The 22824-nt window shown below is 38.6% G+C and overlaps 2 protein-coding genes across 6 annotated transcripts; both read left to right on the top strand.

The window, feature by feature from the left end:
• The first annotated feature begins 1390 nt into the window (after positions 1–1390).
• Positions 1391–11894, top strand: LOC113417246 (WD repeat and coiled-coil-containing protein-like). Of its 3 annotated transcripts, none has more exons than XM_087947431.1 (3): positions 1395–4196; positions 8356–8476; positions 10360–11894. In XM_087947431.1, the coding sequence occupies exons 1-3, from the start codon at positions 2283–2285 to the stop codon at positions 10503–10505; spliced, it is 2181 nt and encodes a 726-aa protein (XP_087803557.1). In that variant the 5' UTR covers positions 1395–2282; the 3' UTR covers positions 10506–11894. The 3 variants fall into 3 exon arrangements, 2 of the variants coding, with proteins under 2 accessions (XP_087803557.1, XP_026531314.2); XM_026675529.2 differs by having other exon boundaries at positions 1396–4193; XR_015745974.1 differs by lacking the exon at positions 10360–11894 and having other exon boundaries at positions 1391–4453; positions 8356–8441.
• A 2818-nt stretch (positions 11895–14712) lies between these two features.
• LOC113417248 (WD repeat and coiled-coil-containing protein-like) lies at positions 14713–22823 on the top strand. Of its 3 annotated transcripts, none has more exons than XM_087947409.1 (4): positions 14713–14972; positions 16861–18776; positions 19650–19767; positions 22422–22823. In XM_087947409.1, exons 2-4 carry the CDS (start codon positions 16884–16886, stop codon positions 22703–22705), a joined length of 2295 nt encoding a protein of 764 aa, XP_087803535.1. In that variant the 5' UTR covers positions 14713–14972; positions 16861–16883; the 3' UTR covers positions 22706–22823. The 3 variants fall into 3 exon arrangements, with proteins under 3 accessions (XP_087803535.1, XP_087803543.1, XP_087803548.1); XM_087947417.1 differs by having other exon boundaries at positions 14723–14824; XM_087947422.1 differs by having other exon boundaries at positions 14813–14972; positions 19650–19780; positions 22422–22589.
• Position 22824: the final 1 nt, after the last annotated feature.

Here is a 22824-nt window from a genome sequence, read left to right as displayed (position 1 = left end):
CCTAATGTAAGGACTTTGAAAAAGCTGGCTGTTTCATGGTTACTTCAGATAGAGAAGTTTGTAAGCTTTCCTCATTTAATCAGGCATGATATTCCCCTCTGAAAAAAAAATCGGGGCTGGGCAGCCGCTTCCTGGGTGTGGGGCTGAGGCCGCCGCCCGGGAGCGCCCGCTGCTTTCCCGCCAGGGCCGGGCGGTGGCGTGTTGCACGGAGAGACGGATGGTCCGTGGCTGCCCAGCTCCCTTTCCTGCCGCTCAGCGGCCTCCGCCGCACCGCCCAGGCTCCGCTCAGGTGTCCGGCTGGGGCTGTCAGGAGTTGCTACCGCCGGCGCAGCTCGCGCAACTCCAGTCCGCGTTGCCTTGGGAAGGGAAAGGCAAAACCGGGAGCTGCTGCGCCTGAGCCTCCGGTGCCGCTGCTGCTGTTGCAAAGCGCCTCCGCGGCTCTTCCTTTTGCCTTTCCCTTCCCGAGGCAACGCGGGACTGGAGCCGCGCCGGCGGTAGCAACTCCTGACTCAGGGGCCTCCGAGGGGAGGGGAAGGAGGAAAAGAAGAAGGGGGAAGGGGGGCGATTTCCAAAAAATCGGAATTCCAATTTTAATCGGAAGAATATCATGTCTGTTTAATTTAGATTCTTTCTCCAAGTGCACTTTTTCTATATTTTATTGAAATGGATTCACTTAATGTCTGCAATGTTCACTTAACAGTTGCCATATTCTCTTATTGACCATGATGTTCACTTAATGACTGCCACAAAAATATTAAAAAATCAGGTCCAGTCAAGTGAGATTCAACTTATGACCATAACAACTTACAACTATAATTTCAGGCTCAATTATGATTGTAATTGTAATTGGAGGACTATCTGTGTTTTTGGTTGTATCCATCCAATGAGTGCTTGGCATATTTTTAAGGTGATGATTGAGGTATGGCTTTTGTGTTTTGTACAAATTCTTTGCCAGTAATAGCTAAAGCCAAAAGGATTCTGGTAGCATCTTTTTTGACTAACAGAATTTAAGACAGTGGCCCTCAACCATTTGGGCACCAGGGACCGGTTCTGTGGAGTTTTTTTCATAGACCAGAGGGGGCATGGTTTCACATGTTGCCTGCATCCGCAGATGGGGCTTCATTTATTTCTTCATTTATGGCCCAGTTTCTGGCATGCTGCAGACCGCTACTGGTCCACTGGGGGTTGGGGACCCCTGGTTTAAGGCATAAACTTTTGTCATTTCATCAGCTTCATGGAATGGCTTAATTGATGTAGGATTTAAATAGACTGGAGTGAGACTATGGAGGGGAAGGCAAGACAGGTTGATTATGTAGATGTAGGTTACTAGTGAGACATTACAAGTACTTCTACAATAAAAAACATCTACATCTAAAGTAACATCTACAATATAGTATGTTAAAAACTCATAGTTTGTGAAAAATGTACCAAGATACCCCTAAATCTATTTAATATTACTGAAACATCTGCTTTTTTGTCATATCCAGGATTTTTTACAAAAGCTGTGGTTCAGCTTTCAAATATATTAAACACTGTAAAGCCTATTTTTCTGAGCATAGTTACAGACATCTTTGATCAGAGGTCTATTCCAAAAAATAATATGACAAGATTAAGATCCAGATTTTCTTTCTGCAAGTGTGAAATAAATATTTTTATAATCTTTTTGTCCAAATTAAAAGGAGCAAAATGAAAAGAGGTTGGATGCAGAAGAAGGAAATGATGGTATCAGTCAATTGCAAACAGAATACAGTAATACTTTTTTTTGCTCTTTTGTTTCTCTATCATTAATATTATTTGCTTTGAACTATTTACAAATGTACTCTTTGAAGATATGATTCCTTTTACTTAGTTTTCCCTTCAAAGAGCAGAAGAGCTTGGTTGCTCAGTTCATGCTACAACTAAAATTATTCTCCAGCACTCAAAGCTGTTGAGTATAGAAGAGATCTTGATATACTTCAGGTATTAAAGTGCTATTTTTAAAGCCCGGTCTTTAGAAGTTAAAAATAGTCTTTTAAGAAACTGCAATAGATGAGATCAGTAATTAGTTAAAGCTCATTAGCTTCTCCCAGAAAAAGAACATAGAAAGAGCAGTCTGGAAGTAGATTTATTCTTAGAGTAGTAGCAGTAGAATTTCACAAAGAAGGGAGCTGCAAACTTAAAGGGAATCACTTACCAACATGGAATTGATCTACAACTAGAAGACTTGGATACCTCAAGTTGTTCTGATGAATCTGATGGAACCTCTACTTCACAGCAAACAATACTGATAGAAGATTTCAAGAATGGAGCTAGGAAAAGCTAAACTTCCTAGAACTGGCCTTAATGCTTTATACCAGGCTATTCATCCAATATATGGGATTGCGTGGACAGATGGCAAGCAAGTTACACTGATACCATTGCATTTTCATAGGAAAGAATGGAGATTTGGTGATTCGATTCTTATTGGTCAGTTTGAACATGTCTACGCACTTTATTGGAATGCATGTTATTCTGCTGACTTGCCAGCTCTGCTTGCTGTTCAGCACAAGAAGCATGTTAGCGTTTGGCAGCTAATCCATAATGTTTTGGAAAAGAATAAGTTGATGGTCTTCCAGGTTTGTGAAATTGCTGAGCCGTTCCAGTTGCTTCCTCAAGGCTGTGTGTGGCACCCAAAGAGAGATATTTTATCAGTATTTACCAAAAGGGATGCTTCTGTTTTATATGCAGTTCGTTTAGACAACTCCAAGGTTAAAGCAGACATTAAAAGCAGGGGACTCATCCACTGTGCTTGTTGGACCAAGGAGGGCAATCGTCTAGTTATTGCTATAAGCAGTTCTCTTCATTCCTATATTTGGGACGAGGCCAAGAAAACACTGAATGCTTGCACTTTTTGCCCAATATTTGATGTTGGAGGCTATATCTGTGCTATTGAAGCTACTTCGGATTTTCAAATTGCTGTGGCTACTGAGCTCCCTCCTAATAAGGTGCCTGGTTTAAATGCTGGGATTACATTTGAATTACCAATAAATTCTGAAATGGATTTTATGTCTACAGATTCTTCGCAGTCTACTCTGGTGCTTGGGGATGAAGAGTACTCAATGGATTCGAGAAGGAAGTCTTTTGATTCAGATAAATCAGTAGCAGGGCATTCTGTAGCTTCATCTTCATCAGGCCCAGTTGATTTAACCAGTATCCTGGCAAACCACAGGAAACTGGATCACGGTCGTATACCTTTGAGGAGGAAGGTCAGCCCTTTAGGAAATGGTCAGTGTTCTTCACAATTGATCATGGTTACTTATGAAGGAAAGATAATTACAACTAGAAAAGTCAGCATTCCAGGCATTTTGGTCCCTGATATAATTGCCTTTGACCTTAGTGCTCAAATGGTTGCAGTAGCTTCTAATACTTGCAATATTGTTTTGGTCTCTTCGGTTACATCATCCTGTGTGCCCAACTTGCAACGGATCCAACTAGATAGAAATGAACGACCCAAAGGTCTATCCTTTTTGACAGATAAGCTTTTATTAATTTTGGTTGGCAAGCAGAAATTCACCGATCCCACATTTATTCCTTCCTCTAATTCAGACCGATATGTCACAAGATTGATGATGAAAGAATTAATATCTGGCAAAGACTCTTCGTCAAAGTCTGGGACTAGCCAAACTTTGTCATTCACCTTTGAGCCTTCTGTTAGCCTTCCTGAGAAAAGAAGACATTTTAAGAACTTTGCTTCAGAGGATTGTATTGTGGAGCAGGAGCTCTCAAGACCAGTTAATACTTTTATTCAATCACCCAGTAGAAGGAAACACATGCTGGAAGTGAAAAGTCCTAATTATGAACAAACATCCCCATCCAATGTGTGCATTTTTTATGAAAAGGGAACCTTGAGAAACTCATCTGTTCTAGAAACTTTGGAAGCTGAACCAATTAATCGGTCAGTGACCTTGTTTGGTGCTGAAACACCTACTAGATTTTCCAATACATCGACTTCATCTAAAGTAGCACATAAATCTTTAAATTCTCCTAAAAATAGCATACTGGATAATGATAAAAGAGCAACTGAAATATCCATAAACCTGGAAAGATGTTATAGCAGCTTCAATGACTTACATTTGAGACTCCTTGAATTAATAGAATACACTAAAAATGGGAGGAGATTATCTCTTGTCTACCCTTCTTCTCAAGAACCACCTTTCATACACATCAAATACCAGGTAGTTGTAAAACATTTTCCCTGTAAATTGTTTTTGGCAATTTGCTACCAATTGACGAAGTCTTTAAATTATTCAGCAGGATGCATCGTTCTGTGCTTGGTTGAAGTATTGTCCAGGGAATAATGGCTGTTGTGTTTTGTGTTTGGCTTTAGAGAAGTGAGATTTGCACATTCTTTTCTGCTTGGGTGGTTGTCATTAATGTATTATATGTCCATTTGCTTTTCAATTTGAAGGCACTGCCTATTGTAATAAATACTCGGGTATGTGGTTTTTAAAATAATTTTTGGAAAAACAAGTTACTGGATCAATATATGTCAGTAATAGTACACATGCTTAAAAGATTCATTTAAAGATTCAAAGCATTGAGAAATATATTTGCTTACATAATGAAGAAATTTTAAAAATAAAAATAAATCCAATGGCCCAGGTTTTTTTTGTCTTCACAAGAACATAGAAATTCCTTTCTTTTTCTCGCATCTTCATGCAGTACCAAATATCCCTATGTATAAAAAACATTCTTCTACTGTAAAGTTTTTATTTTAAATCCTGCTGTTTTAATGTTTCCTAAAGCATAAGATAGTATTGAAGACAAAGCACTACCACCTCCGGTCTGATTTGTTGTTTATTTCAAAATGTAAGAATGCAACATTAATCTTGGGTCTAAAAAAATAAATTCAAGGTTCTGGTACTCCTGTTAGATTCAAACACACACATGCATATACCACACCATCCCCATTGCTATTTTCCTTGCAGGAGAAGCTGGAAAAAAATGCCTGAATTATTAACTTTTTCTTTAAAAGCATTTGTGTTGATGCAGGATGTATTTTGAAAATTTGGAATATGCTTATTAACAAATTGCATTTTACAGAACATGAAAGGAATGGAAGAAGAGGGTCAAAGGGATATAAGGTTATGTTGATTAGACTGATTAGAAATATTTATTTATCAAGTTGATAGGCTGCCTATGTCAAATTCCAGTAGGTGTAAAGGAAAAATGGAAATTCAGGATCATTCTTGATTGTTCCCACATTCACTCACCATAGAAGTCAAGAACAAATGATGGGGAGGATTGATAATGTCCATAAGCCATCCCACTAGGGAAGTGTTTCTGTGACTGTACAGACGATTCCCTACAGTCATAGGCAATTCATTTCCCTTCCCTCCCATTTTTCTTTTCCTCTGTACTTGACCTCCTAAAAGCAGATGTCCCCAAATGCAACCCACAAGACTCCCAAAATTTGTATCAGTGTTAATTTTATGTAATAGAAAGTCTTTAAATGCATGCCTGACAGCAGTCATGTTAGCTATATTGAATTTTGATTCAATATAAATGAAAATTTAAAAACTTTTCTCCAGTTCCCCCAACTCCAATTTTTGGTTTAGTTTTCCTAGCGCAGTATTAAAAGTTCATACGTGGCCTTTGGATCTGAAAATGTTGCACACTTCTTTTGTTAAAAACAAACTCATTTATATCACATAGTTGCAAGGAAAAAGAGGTATTATAAACCACTTGGATGATATTCTGTTTTAAGGAGATTTTAGAAAATGAAGATATTTCAGTGATCATAAAATGACACCCCCCCCCAAAAAAAAAGTCAACAGTGTATTAAAGGAACAGAAAGTGATCTTAATAAACCAAGTTAAACATACATAAGTAGTGGAAGGTAGAGGACAGAGAGGAAAATAAGTCTGAGGAAGTCAATTCACCAAATCAGACTAGAATGACTGTAGTTTGTCAAAATCATATTTAATAACTACAATCAGGAAAGCAGTTAGGAACTAGATTGAAAACAGCATATAGCATTTTAACGTTTGAAAAACAACATTTAAACAGTTTAAAAAGGTGGAAGGGCAATAATTAAAATAGAAGATATTGGGTGCATAATTTGAAGCGAAGAGAAAACGATAAAGTTCACAATGAACAATAATTTTGAATATATATTTAGAATACTATATTTGTTGTCCAAGGTGAGAATTGTGTTACTTATTCTACATTCTCTGGTGCTAACAGTTCTGTGGTTTGAAGTCTGATTAATTCCTAGTTGTGGTTCTGTTCAAGTGGTGGTAGTATGAAACAGATGGCGTTCTGTATGGTAATGATCTTTTCACAATTATTCCTTTATAGCAGTTTGCATCAAAGCAAACAAACAGAATACAAGAAGAAAAAATCCAGAGGTAGGGAAATAAAGTACAACTCCCAAATATTTAGCCAGCATGAATATATTGAGACATGTTGGGAGTTGTAGTTCCCCAATGGAAACAGATTTCTCTTCTCTTAAATGTTCAATATTTAGATCTGAAGCAAGGATGCTTTAGATCTGGTGTGGGCATCCTCTGAGTTCTGCCTTGTGGTAGTCTGGATGCCATGCCAGCCCTTTTAATCTGTCTCTCCATGTCTAGCATTAATTGACTTATTTATGTTAATGATTGTAACTCACCTTATATCCTAAAATCCCCTAGTACTTAGCTAACCCTGGGTGGACATGGTCAAAGAGAGCCAGTAATTCTCTGCAGGGGCCAGGCATCCAGTGAACCTTCCATTAGAATTAGAAGATGTGATTCCTAAGCATCAGCTCGCTCTGAGCAGCTGAAATCACCAGACTCTTTTTACCTTACCATTACTTCTTTCCACACCTCATCATTCTCTGCCCCAGACTCTGATTTGAATTGAAAATAATGTTCATTTGCATTTCTGTATTGGGAGTCAATTCCTTTATATTTGATTTATATATATATAAATCAAATTCTTTTACATTGCTCTGAAACAAACTTTTGGACTGGAAATAAACACTGGAAATAAGCTGTCTGTACATGGGAAGACTTTGCTCACTGTACCCTAAAGAAGCTGCTCCCCCCCCCCAAAGGTTTATGTGTGATTTGAGGCTCAGGAAAATACACATTTCGGTTAAAGAGCTAATGACAGGAGAGCAAAATAAAGAAAAAGGAAAAATTGGGGATGAATGATAACTATTGTGGTTCAGCTATAACTATAGTGCTGTTTTTACTTTCTCCCACAAGAAAGTATTCACTGCTTCCTGAATGCTGTGCTTCATCTCCTTTTGACAGCTTTAGGCAATCTGGGAGCAGTAAGGAGCCCCCAAATGGTGAAACCTTTTCCACAGAAAATTCTGTCCACTTTTTAGGAGTTCACAAATTCAAAAGAATGCCAGACAACTTCAAAAGTTCCTCTCTCATGAAGCTGTCAAGCAAACTATCATGAGGTGTTTTCTTCAGAACATGCCTAGCAAAAAAAAAAAAAAAAATATGGCCAACCACTTTCCAACAGAAATACCTAATCTTAAAAAAGCACATTGGAGAGCACACTGCGCAATCAATCAATCATGGCAGAGAAATATTGGTGGTTAATGTTTCCTAAAGCACAAGATAGTACTGGAGACAAAGTACCACTGTCTCCAGCCTGATGTGTTGCTTACTTCAAAATGTAAAAATGCAACATTAACCCAGAGTCTAAAAAAATAAATTCTAGGTTCTAGTACTCGTTAGATTCAAATACACACATGCATATCCCCCCACCATTCCCACTGCTGTTTTCCTTGCAGAAATTGAGTTGAGAAATGTTGCAAACTCCAATAGACATAGAGTGAATAGGATTAAATGTGTGGTATTCAAGAAAATGAAATCCTAGTAAGTACAAAATGGTTTACTATCTTATAATCTAGGACTGCAGCCAGAATGGTGGAATAATAATAGAATATGTTATAATTATTGCAGTAAAAACAAACCATTGAAAACAATGTAATACTGTGTGATGACTAATCTTAAGGATATGAATATTTATTAGTAATGTCACAACATACCCTCTACCCTCACAAGGTATCCCAAATGTAGACTTCACTCTCATTATTCAGAAAAATTACCAACTGCTTTTCCTGGTAAGATCAAATTGTTTGGGCTGCTAGGCATTACACAGTATCCAATATTTTCAAATATTATTTCTGAGCTGCTTCACTCTTACCTCTCCATATTGCTTCATGTTGATTTCATGGGGTTATCTTAAGAATAGACATGTTTGATTGCTTCCTCCATGAAGCACACTACCTCTTTTGTGTTTCTGAGAATAAGCTGAGCAAATTGAATGACTGATGTCAAGTATCACCAATGTTTTAATAATAGATTTTTTTTTATGTATATGTGCCTGAAGAAGCGTTCTTCAGATGGAGCAATAGTTGAAGAAACTCGCAATGTTCTACTATACAATGGGAAAATCCCTCTGAATTTAGTCCAGCAACTTTTTGATCTGCATATTGTTGAAATGAAACATGGCAAGTCCTCTTTATTATTTAATTTGTTTTAGTGAGAACTAACTTTTGGGAATCTGAGTTAACCGGATTTCCCCCCCCCACCCATAACCCAGCAGTACAATGTTCAATTGACTTTCATTTCTGAGCCTAGACAAGACTTGAATACTCTATTTATGGATGTATTAATGTAGAAAATGGATTGGAAATACAAGCAATTCTCATATATTTGCAGTTCTGTGAAAATGCTGCATATATTAGCAAATTAACAAATGCTGAAACCTCAGTTGGGAGCCTGCATGTTGGGCATTTCTGATTGTTTTGCAGCTCCACATGACAGCAAATAAGCATGACAGTGCTGTGAATTCAGATTTGGGGGTACAAAAACATTTTCGTCAGTAAGCGAATTTACAAATACAGAACTACTGAATAACAAGGATTGCCTATAAATTGATAGCAAGGTAACACTTTCTCTAACCTACTTAAGCATTTTTACCCTGCTCAAACCACATGATAATTTAGTGTGGTCAATGATTTTAGACACTAAATCTAGTGGTTTATGTATAGAACTGTATAACGTTGTGATTTTACTAAATGATTAAACAAATGGATTATTGCAATTTGCAAAGTAAGTCTATCCCTCTGATCTCAGACATCTACACACTGATTGATGCCCAATAAAGCTGTCCTCTTATACCATAGCAATCTGATCAAGCTACTACTGTTTAGTCAAATTTATTCCCATAGTAGTATTAAAGAGAAAATCACTGTTACAAAATAACTGGCTGAACACAGATGCTAAGTCATATGTGACTTGCTTTGTTTTGGTTAGCATGTTGTAGCCTAAACTGAGCCAAACTATGGTCAAAACAATGACTCACTACAATACATAAATGCAGTTTTAATTTTTAACAAAGTTAATAATAATTATACAATAAGCTTTCTTCTTGTTGCCTCTTCTTAAATGATTTAAATTCATAAGAAATAGTTTTACTAGTTTTATTTAAACTTCTCAATTTATCAAAAATGCATACATGAGCAAGAATAGTTCCCTTATGTACAACATACCACATTAACAAGATAAGAATTTAGAATATGGGTTTTAAAAGAAACTTAAAAATAATTAAAATATTTTGAGTAATCAAGAAAGAAATTCAGGTTGAGTTTACTGTGCCCTCCAACAATTTACTTTTCCCTGAAAACTAAAACAAAGGGGATACACTATAAATATTTAATATTCTTTTTAGATATAACCCTCAAATTTTATTTTGAAAAAAAAAAGCCTACCGGGCCGCTTTGCCCTGCCATCCCCCCCTTTTTCCCCGTGAGCTTTCCGGTAAAACGCTCACCACAAGCGTCATAAAGATGGCGGCGTAGCGCTCTGGTGAGCTTTCCGGGTGAAAGCCCGCCTTTCCACCCCCCCCCGAAGCCTGCCCCGCCCCATTTTGCAAAGCGCTCCGGTGGCGCCCCGTGCCCTTTGTAAAGAGGCGCCCGTTGACCCGTCGGACGCGCCCGCGTGCGGAATGGCGCCTGGCAAGTGGGTCCCTGTTGTATATTACAGTAATTAAAATATATTCATAAACTTTTACTTAACTGGCTATTTTATCTCTGCAACAAGAGGTAACTTCATTTTTCTTCATAGAAAAATATATCACTATAATATGTAAATATCATATCAGAGCCAGATTATGTTTTTGTAAGTGTCAAAAGTAAAAAAAAATAATTTGCTGTGTTATCTACTTTGGCTTAAAAGTGAAACCAGACATGTAATTTTTGTAATAGTATTGAAGAAAACCTATTTTAAAAAGCACAAAGGATTATATACAGATGCACACTTAACATTTAGACAAGTGCTTGTATACTTAACTCATGCATACATCCTCTGACATTTTTTTCCTCTTCTCTAGGTCCTTCCTGGATAGTTCTTACTGCGGATGGTGACGGTTTTATTCCAGTAGCTTTTAAAGCAAAGCAGGAGATCATTATAAGAGATGGCAAGGATAATTTTGATCTCCAACAAAGTTACGCGTTCAAAGCAAATTTTTCGTCATAACCACCAAGTATGGTGAGATAGTCAGGACACTAAAAAAACCATTTTGGAACATAAAAGAACTGAAATGTTAGAATATGATTACCAGGACTTTCAAGTGTAATTTACAAGAGTTGCCTAGCAGTGTGCTCCCTTTACATTAAGTAATCAGGATGGTTCTCAACACTAAGAAGGGAATACTGGATTTAAAATAAAGCCATGATAAAGAATAAGCTCTGAAGCCAATCCAACAGAGGTGGAATTCTACCGGTTCTGTCCACTTCTGTAGACTGGTTGCTATGAAAAGCAGCAGAGAGCATACATAGAATCAGTCCTATGTGCTGTTTTGGCCCGCCCGGGCTCTTGCCTGACCTTTATTTCCTGCATTTTCAACCGCAGCTGCTTTGTGCGACACAACTGCGGTTGAAAAAGCAGGAAACAAGTGCTTTTTGAACTGCTGCGCACTTGCACGAAGCACTGCTCAGCTGTCCGGGCAGCTCAGCAAGTCGTAAATTGCATTTGTGCGACGTAGAGCAACAGAACCAGTAGTTATACCAGTTGGATCCCGTCCCTGCAATCCAATATTCTGTGCAAAAAATCTATCAGATGTGTTTATTTAAAGTTATTACTGTCATTAGGGAACTCTGCAGATGAACAAACCATATATTATTATTTTAAAATAACATAATACTGTTTTCATCTTCCACTTAACATGGGGAATACAATGAAAGCAACAAATAATTGGATTTTAAGTGACTGTGAGTGGAATACTGCTCCTAAAGTACTCCCACAGATCAAAGAATGAAGGTATTTTTCATTCCCCCCCCCTTTATTCCCTTTGAAAATCTTTGGGAGGGACATTAAACAATTTTACAGAATAGATAACAAAAACTGGGATGGGATTGTATCATTCATATTAGAGTTTTTTTTAAAAAAAAATTAAATTGCAGATGCTAAGAGGCTATTCTTAATTGGACCCTGAAGCTTTTAAACTGGGTTTTCCTTATTATGGTTCTAACATGGTTCAGAATCCTATTCCTATCTGTACTGGGAAAAAGCTTGTATTGGAGGGAATGGCAAGAACATGTACAGGTCCTGCTATAATATATATTGTATATAAATATATCTCAAATGTTTGTAATACCCATACATGGGCGCACTAGTACCTATTAATAACTGCACAAATAGTTAACTCCATTACTCCATCTTTTCCAGATCATTTCCTATATATCTAAACTGTGCTTTTAGGACCATTTGCCTAAATGCTATTTGTATAAACAGTAGCTTAAAAGTTTGTGAAGCCTTTTGGATTTTCAATGTTTCTGCATAAACATAACCTAAAATATGATCTGTTGTTCACAGGTCATAAAACTAGATAAGGAGAATCCAGTTAAATAAATGAGTCCAAAACCTGTTATACCTGTACATTTGTTTATTATCCCTACTTACTCCAGAAACTAAGAGGATCTAGATAGGGAGCCTCAGCCTCTACTCTCAGAATATCAGCACTAGGGTTGGTCTACTCCACAGCTGAATACTGCGTCCCTTTGGCTTAATAGCTGCCACACTAGCAAGATCGATTCTAGACTAAATGATACGAGGATCATAAGTGGTTGCATAAAATCTACTCCTACTTGTTGGCTCCCCGTTTTGAGCCACATAGCACCACCAGCCCTATGAAGGGAGGAAGCCTTAGTGAAGGAGTACAAAATTATGAGAAACCCACTTCTTCCTGTGCGTGCTGATCTTCCTCATCTATCAATTGGCAGGCTTAAATCCAGGAAGCCCCCTCTGGCACTCACTCAACAGCTAACAACTTTGACATCAACTCACAGTGGAAAGCCAAATGTGCTGCTGTAGGCCCAGATACAATCAGTTACATAGATGACGCTACACAAAAGGTGTCAGTGTTCCTTCCTCGCCAGTGTTGGTCAACTCTGAACAGGATCCATACTCAACATGGTGTCTGCCAGGACTCATTGTTTAAATGGGATCTTGACTCTACCACTCAGTGTGACTGTGGTGCTCCTCGACAAAATATTCATCACATTGTGTCCGAATGTCCATCAAGACTGGCTCAATGTCTGATTTTTTCCAACATAGACCACCCTGTCCTCGAATGGATAGGTGGACTGGACATTAACATTTGCCATATGCTAAATAAATAACCCAAATTATTTGTGTATGGCAAATGTAAGCAAATCTCTAGGAATATCAGTTCATCTAAAGAAGCAAAGGCTTTGCATTGGCAAATATCAGTATTCATGAGGCCACTTTCATGAGAACACTTGAATAGCATGCATGGCAGGTATTAGAAGAAAGTCATTATCGTACTCTCTAAAAGGAACATTGCTACTCCATCTACAGATTGCAAAAAAAAAAAAATCACATGGATAAGCCAGAATGCTATTGGAAGAATGTTCTGTAGAAGCATGAGACTAAAGTAGGACTCTGTGGCTTGAATGAAAAGCATTCTATTTGGTGAAGAGCACATATTGCATTCCCATGCAAGAACCATACAGTGGAGGCAGTATCATGGTTTGAACTTGCTTTGCCCACTATGGACCGACAGTTTGTCATCAATGGAACTATGAATTCTGAATTTTACCAATAAATTTTATAGGAAAATGTCAGGGTATTTGCCTATGAACTGAAGCTCAAGAGAAGGTAGGTCATGCGGCAGGACAATGGCTCAAAGCTATGCGCTCATCTAATCTGATCATCTAATTCAAAAATGATTAAAGGAAATAGAAGTTAGTATTTTTGATTGGCCAAAGTTCTGACCTTTCTAAAGAAAATGTTGTGGAAGGACCTGAAGTAGGCAGTCCATATGAAGAAGCCTACATAAATCCTCAGTTCAGGTTTTCTTTTCTTTTTTTTTTTCATTAACAGTTATTGTGTCATTGTGTATACATGTTTCTTATACATTATTTTTATCCTTATCCTTCACCCATTCGTACCACCTCTCCCATGTCACATAATATTCTCGATCCTCTGCCTTTCAGTTCCATAGTGAATTTATCTAGTTCAGCACAGTCCATTATTTTTTGAATCAAAACTTCCTCTGGTGGTTAGCACAAAATTGGAAGAGTGATAAAATACCAGTTCAGGTTTTCTGTAAGGAGGAATCGGCAAACATTTCTCCAAGCGCTTGTTCAGGACTGATCAACTATTATTGGAATTTTTTAGTTGCAGTTATTGCTTCCCAATGGGGTGAGGGCACACCAATTACTAAAAGCAAAGATTAACATAGTTTTGTCCCAGACAAATATATTCCGGTACCTTTGGATCATCTATCTTCTCAAAATAGTAAATCAATGCATGTATGATGTTTCTAATTCATTTATATAATTAGGTTCTCATTAATTTTGGACTTGAGTGGAGGACCTATCATGTTTTACATCATAATTATGAAATATTGAACATTCAACAGTTCACAAACTTAAGCACAGTTGTAGCAAGCTGAGGGATAAATGGCATTAAATTGGTTTTGAAGGGGAAAAAATAAAGCTGACTTCAAATTATAACTGAGCTTAGTTAGCTAAATGAGCATTTATAACACAAAATAGTTGCCTCTGTTGTACCTTATCACAAAAAATAAAGTGTTTCTTAAATCTTGGAGTCCCTGCAATAATTTTGCCAAAAATTGTAAACATTTTCAAACTCTTGACACACTGACAACCCCTAAATGTTACGATACATACGCTGTTAATAACAGTCTAGCTTTCCCTATTTTTGAAATTTGCCGTTACACAGAACAGTACAATAACAACCTATTGCTTGTAGTATTGAAGGAAGGAAACAAGATCAACGACAATAAACCAAAGAAAACAATAAAAGGGAGCCATCTGCCCTTCTGAACCACCACCCATTTGCGATGCTTAAAAGACCCTGAAGCTTTTATGACTTCTGACTTTGTGGCCTGAGCCACAGGAACGCAAAACTGTAGAAAGGCGGCCTAGGCCTCTCGAGCCCCTCTTCCGAAAAAGGGAGTCTCGCATTGTAGCAGCCGCTTAGGCTCCAAAAAGCAACCCAACGTTCCCGGCATTTTTTTCCCCCTCCAAGGACGGGTGTGTGTGTGTTTGTTTGACCACCACCACCACCAAACACCATGACGGGAAGCGTCGCCGGAGCGTGAAGTTTCCCCGAGTTGCGTTTCTGTCGCAAAGGGGGGCGTTTGTTAGATCACACACGGACCAATAAAGAAATAGAGCTCCGGTGACGCCACATCGTAGGCCGGCAAGTGGGTGCGTGCCTCTAGTCCTGTATAGGCTTTGGATCTGGCCTCCCTTTTGAACCTTTTCGGAAAGCCTCCGCCTGCAGCGTCCCTTGTGGCAAGAGGGGTAAGTCCATGTGGTCCTGCCCGGCAATTCCTCCTCTCCAAGAGCGAAAGGCTGGGATTCCGGCAGTAAACGGAGCACCGAGTGGGCGTGAAAAGAGGGCGATGTCGTTACACAGACGGTCAGACGGATCGCGGTGTGTTTAAAGGAGGTAAATGGATGTGGGGATGGAGCCACAAGGGCACGAACACGAGCGGAGGCGGCGTTGGATCCAAAGGAGGGGCGGTCAGAACCGGGAGGAGGCTCAGCAAAAGAAGCCGAGGCGCTGCCCGTGGGGAGAATCAAAAATAAAAAAGGCTCAAGGGTGGCAAACGCAATGAGAAATGGCTCTCTAAAAACCCCGAAACCCGGCTTGTCCGGTCTCTTTTCTTTCGACTTAGCCGGTCTTTAGGTTTCTGACTGGACTACAGTTCCCATCTGCCCCAGCCACTAGTTAACGCCGGTTTCCTAACGTGAAGTCTTTATCCCGACAAGCTCTGGGGACCCGGGTTTTTAAAAGGTTGAAATAGGGAGTGAGGGGTGACTCCCAGGTAGTGGTCAAGGAGAGCCACTTCCAAATTGCAATCCTGGTGGGGGAAAAATAAAGTGGCCCCATCTTGAAAGATCTAACCTTGCAAACGATAGACTATATTCAGCTTGATGTCTGAATATTTCCACGGCTTGGCTTTGCCATTGCAACTCAGGGTAATTCTGAGATCTGCTCTGGAATTTATCCCATTCTTGAAATGTGGAAGGGGTGATGTAAGAAGGGATTTTTCCCATTGGGAAATAACTCTTGATTAAATTGGATACAACTAGTCCTTGACTTACAATTCATTTACATAGTTAACCGTTGAAAGTTACAGCGACACTGAAAAAAGTGACTTATGATTGGTTTTTTTCAAATTTACAACCGTTGTCACATCCCCAAGGTCGGGTGATCAAAATTCAGACGCTTGACAATTGATTCATATTTGTGACAGTTGCAGTGTCCTGGGGTCACGTGATCAGTTTTTGTGACTTTCTGGCAAGGAGTCAACCCAAAGCCAATTTCACTTAACAACTGTTATTAATAACTGCAGTGATTCACTTAACAACTGTGGCAAGACAGGTCATCAAATGGGGCAAAACTCACTTAACAAATGTTTCAGCAAGAGAAATTTGGGGCTCAGTTATGGTTGTAAGTCAAGGACTATTTGTAGTCACAATTTGATACAAAATAGCCGCATATGTGTCATGGTCACCCAGTTCATTTTTAAACAAGGAGAGGGAACATTTTGCTGTCCAGATGCTAAACTGTAAAAATACCTCAGCATGACCCAAACCGACTGCAGCTGCTGAAAGTTGCCCTTCACCAATATCTGAAGGTTCACATTTTCCTGTTCCTGAATGAACAAACTCTTTGGGTTAAATTAAAAATGGAAATATTCCTCATAATTGATTAGAACATAAATATCAATTGTGGGCCAGATAGGGGATCCCCTTTATGCTTTCAGTATCCAGAAAATGCTTCTCTAGAATTCAGTAGCAAAATAGATTTCTGCAGTGTGATTGTGGCCCAACTGGTTTTATTATGGGGGTGATTTCAGGGTGACAATGGGATTAGACTCCTTTTGCTAGGCCTCTTGTTCTCACATCACCCTTACAATATCCCATAAGTCAAAAACAGGCTGATCATTTTCAGCCATTCTTTTTCCAATACACCAAAATGTCACAGCATATGGCTCCAGAAGATTGGGAAGCTGAATTCAGATATCCATTGTTGCTTTTTCCTGTATTTCTTATAAGGTATATCTTTATATGTGGTGGAGAACTGATGATCTGGTTTTTTTTTCCTGTGGTTGTCAAATTCACTTGAAATAATTCATTTACGTAGGACATTGAGAACCTAAGTCAGGTTGAGTCCCTGTGTATCAATTAAAAGAAGCGCAACAAAAGCTACAACAGAATAATGAAACAGTACTGGACAGTTATAAAACTGTAATAGTTTGCCTTCACTTACCGGCATGGGAAATTAGCTAGTAATGATGGAATTAAAACAGTATTTCTTTTCTTTTCAGATGTATTCTATGAAAACTTAAACATGGAGCTGGGGAAAGGGAAGCTCTTGAGAACTGGCCTTAATGCCTTACACCAGGCCATCCATCCTGTGCATGGGATTGCTTGGACAGACGGAAAGCAAGTGATACTGACTTCTTTATACCAACATAATGGAGAACCTAACTTTGGCAACTCAAATGTTGTGGGTCAATTTGAACACGTTCATGGGCTCTACTGGGGTCCATTTTGTGCACCAGATGCTCCTGCACTTCTTGCTATTCAGCATAAAAGACACATTACAATGTGGCAACTCTGTTACAGTGTTTCAGAACAGAACAAGCTGATGGTTTATCAAATCAGTGAAATCAGCGAGCTGTTTCCTATACTTCCTCAGGGTTGTGTGTGGCATCCCCAGAAAGAAATCTTGGCGGTGCTCACTACACGAGAAACCTCTGTGCTCCATTCAGTGCGACTCAATAACTCCAGAATTAAAGCCGATATCAAAGGTACCGGTATCATTCATTGTGCTTGTTGGACTGAGGAAGGCAAACGTTTGGTGATTGGGATAGGTAGCACGCTCCATTCCTACATGTGGGATGATGATCAGAAAACTTTAAATGCTTGCTCCTTTTGTCCAATATTTGATGTAGGGGGCTATGTTTGTGCAATTGAACCAACTATGAGCACACAAGTGGCAGTTGCTACTGAACTGCCACTAGATAAGATCTGCAGCTTAAATGCTGGCGTTTCCTTTGAAATCCCAAGTGGGATTATTGGAAATGCGATTCCTTCTCAAAGTAACCCATTAGAATGTGATGGTGATGCCTCTGTAGAAGATGGGAAAAAAGTAACGGACCAGGAAATGCTTGCATCATCCCCAGTGGATTTGACTCATCTGCCTTTGAGCAAACAGCTACCTGAAAAAAGTCCCCTCATTAATCTAAGATCCAAGGATTACCTCACTGGAAGTGGTCACGATGCGTCACATTTGATTTTGGTGACGTTTGAAAAAAAAGCGACCTCTAGTAAAAAAGTCAGCATTCCGGGTGTCCTGGTTCCGGATATCCTGGCTTTTGACTCTAAAACACAGACTGTAGTAGTTGCCTCCAATACTTGTAATATAATTTTGACTTATTCCTTATCTTCATCACTCCTGCCTAACATTCAGCAAATTCAATTGGAGAAGAATGAGAGGCCAAAGGGATTATGTTTCTTAACAGAGAAACTATTACTGATCCTGGTTGGAAAACAAAAATTAATGGATCCTGCTTTTCTTCCCTCTTCACGCTCTGATAAGTACATCCTCCGCTTGCTAGTCAAAAAGATCGCCACTAGAGAAGGCCCTTCGGCACTTTTGGGGCCTACTCAGGTTTGCTTTAGGAACATACCAGTGAAAAGAGAGTGTGTTGAAAGGCATTCTTCCGAGGCTCACTTTCTGAGGGAAGGATTGATGCTCCCAGACTGCATGAGCATGCCATCCTCTGGGAAGAAAAAACTGATAGAAGAAATTGCTGATGAGCAATGTCTGCCAACGAGCATTGTGGATTCTGCTGAGAAAAAGAGGTCCAAGGATTTTCCTCAAGATTTGAGAACTTTGGACGTTGAGCCAATAACTCATTCCTTTGTTCTTCAACAGCTTGAAAACTCTTCAGGATCACTTAATATACCAGTTTCAAGCACACCAGGAGGTGGATCTCATGAATCCTCTAATTCATATGACAAACAAATGCAGAATTCTCATGAAGTAAAAAGGAACTTACTGCAAAGTGAAAAAGAAGCTAATTGTGTCTCTAAAAATCTAGAAGAGCTGTGCTACAGCTTTACAGAACTTCAGCATCAACTTTTTGAGATAACTGAACTTCTAAGATCAGGAAAAAAATTTGTTCCGCAGTATCCACCATCTTGTGAACCTTCTTTTGTTAACGTAATTTGCCAGGTAACTTTCAATCCAAAAAGAGTATGCTGTCACAATTTTAATATAGCCAGCTGTACTTAAAAAACTAGTAATATTAATTCCTTCCTTGAGACTCTTGCTGTAAAATTTCTGAAGAGCAACGAACCGTTTGCCAAAACCTAGTTATGTAAAGCTATTTTTAAAGACAGGAGAAGGAAGGTTTGGGTTCATTTGGAGGCATCGGCATGATTGGGGCCCAATGCAATCTAAAAAGTCATTTTCAAGAGGTTGAAAATATTACAGAAATGCCATCTGAGAGCCAGTAATTGGCTAGAGGCGCACTTAATTAAGACAAGAAAAACTGTGGTTCAAATCTCCATTAAGTCTCAAGAATTTTTGGATGATCCTAAGGCAGCTGTCTTCTCTTAGCCTAATTTTCCTTCTGTGGGAATTGTGAACATATCTCCTGAAGTGGGCTGGAGAAAGGACCATGAATAAGTGTGTGTGTGTGTGTATGTTTATGTGTTGTATCAATAAGTATTGTCTTGCACGTATCAAAATTACATGCATTATTTCATAAATAATAGTGACTATCTGACATAATTGATAGTACCTTTTACCTATAGAGACAGAGAAAACAAACATTGAACTGGATTTATTTGTGACATCCTTTGCTCTAGCCATTGATCTGAATAGGTCCAAAGTACTACAATATTCAAGGTGAAAATTATGCAAAGTCAATCCTAGTAGTATCTCTGTAGCTCTTACCAGTGGGCATAAAACATGGCACTAAGTAACAAAATGGCATCTGAATGGCATCTATTTCCACACTTTGAAAACTGAGTTTGCGAGCATGGGATTAGCTGTTATGAATCACTATGCCTAAAATAATAATAATAATTCTTAAATTAACAGAAGGAGTCTTCAGGATCTATTACTTCTGAACAGCATGCTGTTATCCTCTGTGATGGGAAACTCCGTCTGAGCATAATTCAGAAGATTTTCAATGTGGGTGTAGTTGAAATGCAGCACAGTAAGTATGAAAGGTAACTTTGGGAACACTAATAACAAGCCCATTTGCCAGTACAAAAATATTTGTTCCTTTTTATATATAAATGGCATTTCCAAATAGTTACATTTTTTACAGTGAAAATTTTTCACTGATTGTACTCAGTTCTCTTCAGGCATCACCAGTTCTCTTCAAATCATAACTATAAAAATGGCTGCATTCATAACATCTCTTTATTACTGAAAGTTTGAAAGAGGAATGTAATCATGTTTGACTATAACTAAATGAAGAAACAGTTTCACAACGGTTGTTCTATAAAAATGTGGAGAGGCCAAAATAGAAGGGGTAGGGCTGGAGTACATAACTCTGTCTCTGTTAGAAACTAATAATATCTCAGTATACTTCAAGTCACAAGAAGTAGTAGTTCCACTCTGTGCTAGTAAGCTATATTTGAATACTGTAACCATGCATAGGCCCTATAGTTTATGGACATGAACAAAATTAGCAAATCTAGAAGAGGCTAGCCAGAATGGTGAAGAGTCTGGAAATATGTAGAATAGCTTCATATTCAGAATAGTCAAAAGAATTAGGAATGTTTAACCTGAGGAAAAAAACAATCAGTGGCCTTCAATTGAGATTGGGTTCCAGGGGCAAGATGGAACAAACTCATTTTGGTTCTTCTAGAGAGAGAGACTTGAACTAATGAGTGGAGATAGGTGGAAAATAATTTAGAGAAAATAATTAGGAGAAACTTAAATAGGGCTGGATGCATTATCAATCATGACTATGGGAAGAAGTCCTTGTGTCTTGCTGAAGGTTTAGTTTGGTCTTATGGTAAAACATACTTGGAATACTGTACACAGTTTATAAATCGATATACTATTCAAAGTGCTTAGATGCTATCATATACATGAGCAAATCCTTTATTTAGTGGTCTAAATTATTCTCACAAACTTTTACTATTACTTTATACTTAGTGATTGAGACATGTATTCTTTTCACATCTCTTGAACTATGGCTGTAATTTTTTGCAAACACATAGGTCTGCACATCTAAATAAAAGCAATAAACTGGATCTAATTCAGCAACAGCTAATAGTTCTCAGTCATTTGATGCTTTGTTAATTACAGTTTATAATTAACAGTTATAATTTTACACATGACCTGGACTCATTTGGGTTGTAATTTTCAGTCTGATATATCAGCTTAAATATTATGTTACATATGTAGGCTTGTTTGCTTGTGCCTATAGAGATATTTTGAAAACCTATCTTAGTGTTGGCCTTATCTGACTAGTTCAAATAAGACACTAAGCAGAAAGATTAAAGGTTCACATGATAGCAATCTTCTCATGATGTCACTTGCAACGCAGCTTTACATAACCAATGAAAGAAACTCCTCACAGAAAGCGGAGCTCTGGCAGCTCCAGGGTTTAGCACCTCTTCCTATCCAGTTGTGTATGTTACCTTTGGTGGACATTTGATTAATAAACAGGAACGTTCATGAACATTTGAGGCATAATTTTATGTAGGAAAATATATGTGTCAGCCATGGCAGAAAAACTAGGTTCTCTTCATATATGTTACAGCGGGATTGCTCAGAGCAGATTGTTCAATAGTGACTTCTTCAGTTGTTGAGAGGACTTTCTCTTATGCTGTTTCCCTCCTTGAGAGTACATTTGGACCTTTATGCCTGCCTCCTGCCAGCTTATACACAACCCCATTAATTTTAAGAGTACAGTTTAAACCAGGGGTGTCCAACCTTGGCAACTTTAAGACTTGTGGACTTCAACTCCCAGAATTCCTCAGCCAGCTTTGCTGGCTGAGGAATTCTGGGAGTTGAAGTCCACAAGTCTTAAAGTTGCCAAGGTTGGACACCCCTGGTTTAAACCCTGTAATAGCACCCCTTGGTTTCTGTGAACTTGATAGGCCAAGAATACAGGAATTTAGCTTGACTTGATTATTTCCAGCCAGAAAAAAAAAATCCTGAATAGATAGAATCTAATTTAAAAATAGCCTATTACAGGTAGGCCTCGACTTAAGACCACAATCGGGCCCAGCATTTTTCTTTGTAAGTGAGACATTTGTTAAGTGAGTTCTGCCTCATTTTATGACCTTTCTTGCCACAATTGTTAAGTGAATCACTGCTGTTAAGTTAATAACACCATTATGAAGTGAAACTGGCTTCTCCATTGATTTTGCTTGTCAGAAAGCCGGAAAAGGTAGTCACATGACCCCAAGACACTGCAGCCATCATAAATAGGAGTCAGTTGCCAAGCGTCTGGATTTTGTTCACATGACTATGGGGATGCTGCAATGGTTATGTGAAAAATGACATAAATCATTTTTCAGTGGCTATTGTAACTTTGGTCACTAAACAAATGGCTGTAAGTCATATAAATTCTGTATTCAAAAGTTTTTTTTCTTTCTCAAGACACATTGTTAACAATTTTCTCTGTAAGCAAAAGCAAATCTAAAAATCACAGGAGAAACCAACCTTGTGTCCAGCCTATGTTGTACCCTAGCTGCTTGGTCTAACATTATTAAACTGGCCTTTGTAGAGAGGTAAGCAAGGAAGCCCATTAACTGCTCAGGCATCTTGCAAATGCAAATGCCAACAGTCACTGCTCCTCTTTGGAATTCCTTAAAATATTGTTTGTGTCTCTTTTGTCTTTTACAGATTTGTCCTGGATTGTTCTTACAGCAGACGGTGAAGGCTTTGTTCCATTAACATTTGAATCCCAGCAGGAGATCATTATAAGGGACGTGAACGCTATGTCTAATGACAGCAGTAGTGCTTCCTGCAAAGCATTAGTTGCGGTCAATTCCACTGAGGGATACAGGAAGCTTTCCTCCCAAAGTCTCGATTTTACAGCCAGCTCTATGGAAGTCTTGAGAGAACCGTCTTCTCCATGTCTAGTGGATGGCGGCCCTTCCTATGAGCAAACCAACAGCTCTTCATAATCATGACTGTTTGCAACTTGATCAACGTAGAAGTGAAATCTTTCATGAAGCATAATTAAAGTTGGGACTCCATTATATATTGTGCTTTCACAAAAGGCTGATATTTTACTGAACCATTG

The sequence above is a fragment of the Notechis scutatus genome, chromosome 1 (genome assembly GCF_049901735.1).
Source record: "Notechis scutatus isolate UNSWTSFEM ecotype Mainland chromosome 1, rNotScu1.2, whole genome shotgun sequence".
Taxonomy (NCBI): Eukaryota; Metazoa; Chordata; class Lepidosauria; order Squamata; family Elapidae; genus Notechis; species Notechis scutatus.
Note: the sequence above shows the minus strand (reverse complement) of the source record. Positions and strands in the feature narration are given on the sequence as shown.

Excerpts from the sequence above, each read along its gene's own strand:
- LOC113417248 (XM_087947409.1), top strand. The coding sequence starts at position 16,884 with ATGGAGCTGGGGAAAGGGAAGCTCTTGAGAACTGGCCTTAATGCCTTA. Across the intron at positions 18,777-19,649 it reads TTGTTAACGTAATTTGCCAG|AAGGAGTCTTCAGGATCTAT; the intron begins GTAACTTTCAAT and ends TTAAATTAACAG. Across the intron at positions 19,768-22,421 it reads TGTAGTTGAAATGCAGCACA|ATTTGTCCTGGATTGTTCTT; the intron begins GTAAGTATGAAA and ends TGTCTTTTACAG.
- LOC113417246 (XM_087947431.1), top strand. The coding sequence starts at position 2,283 with ATGGAGCTAGGAAAAGCTAAACTTCCTAGAACTGGCCTTAATGCTTTA. Across the intron at positions 4,197-8,355 it reads TACACATCAAATACCAGGTA|AAGCGTTCTTCAGATGGAGC; the intron begins GTTGTAAAACAT and ends ATGTGCCTGAAG. Across the intron at positions 8,477-10,359 it reads TATTGTTGAAATGAAACATG|GTCCTTCCTGGATAGTTCTT; the intron begins GCAAGTCCTCTT and ends CCTCTTCTCTAG.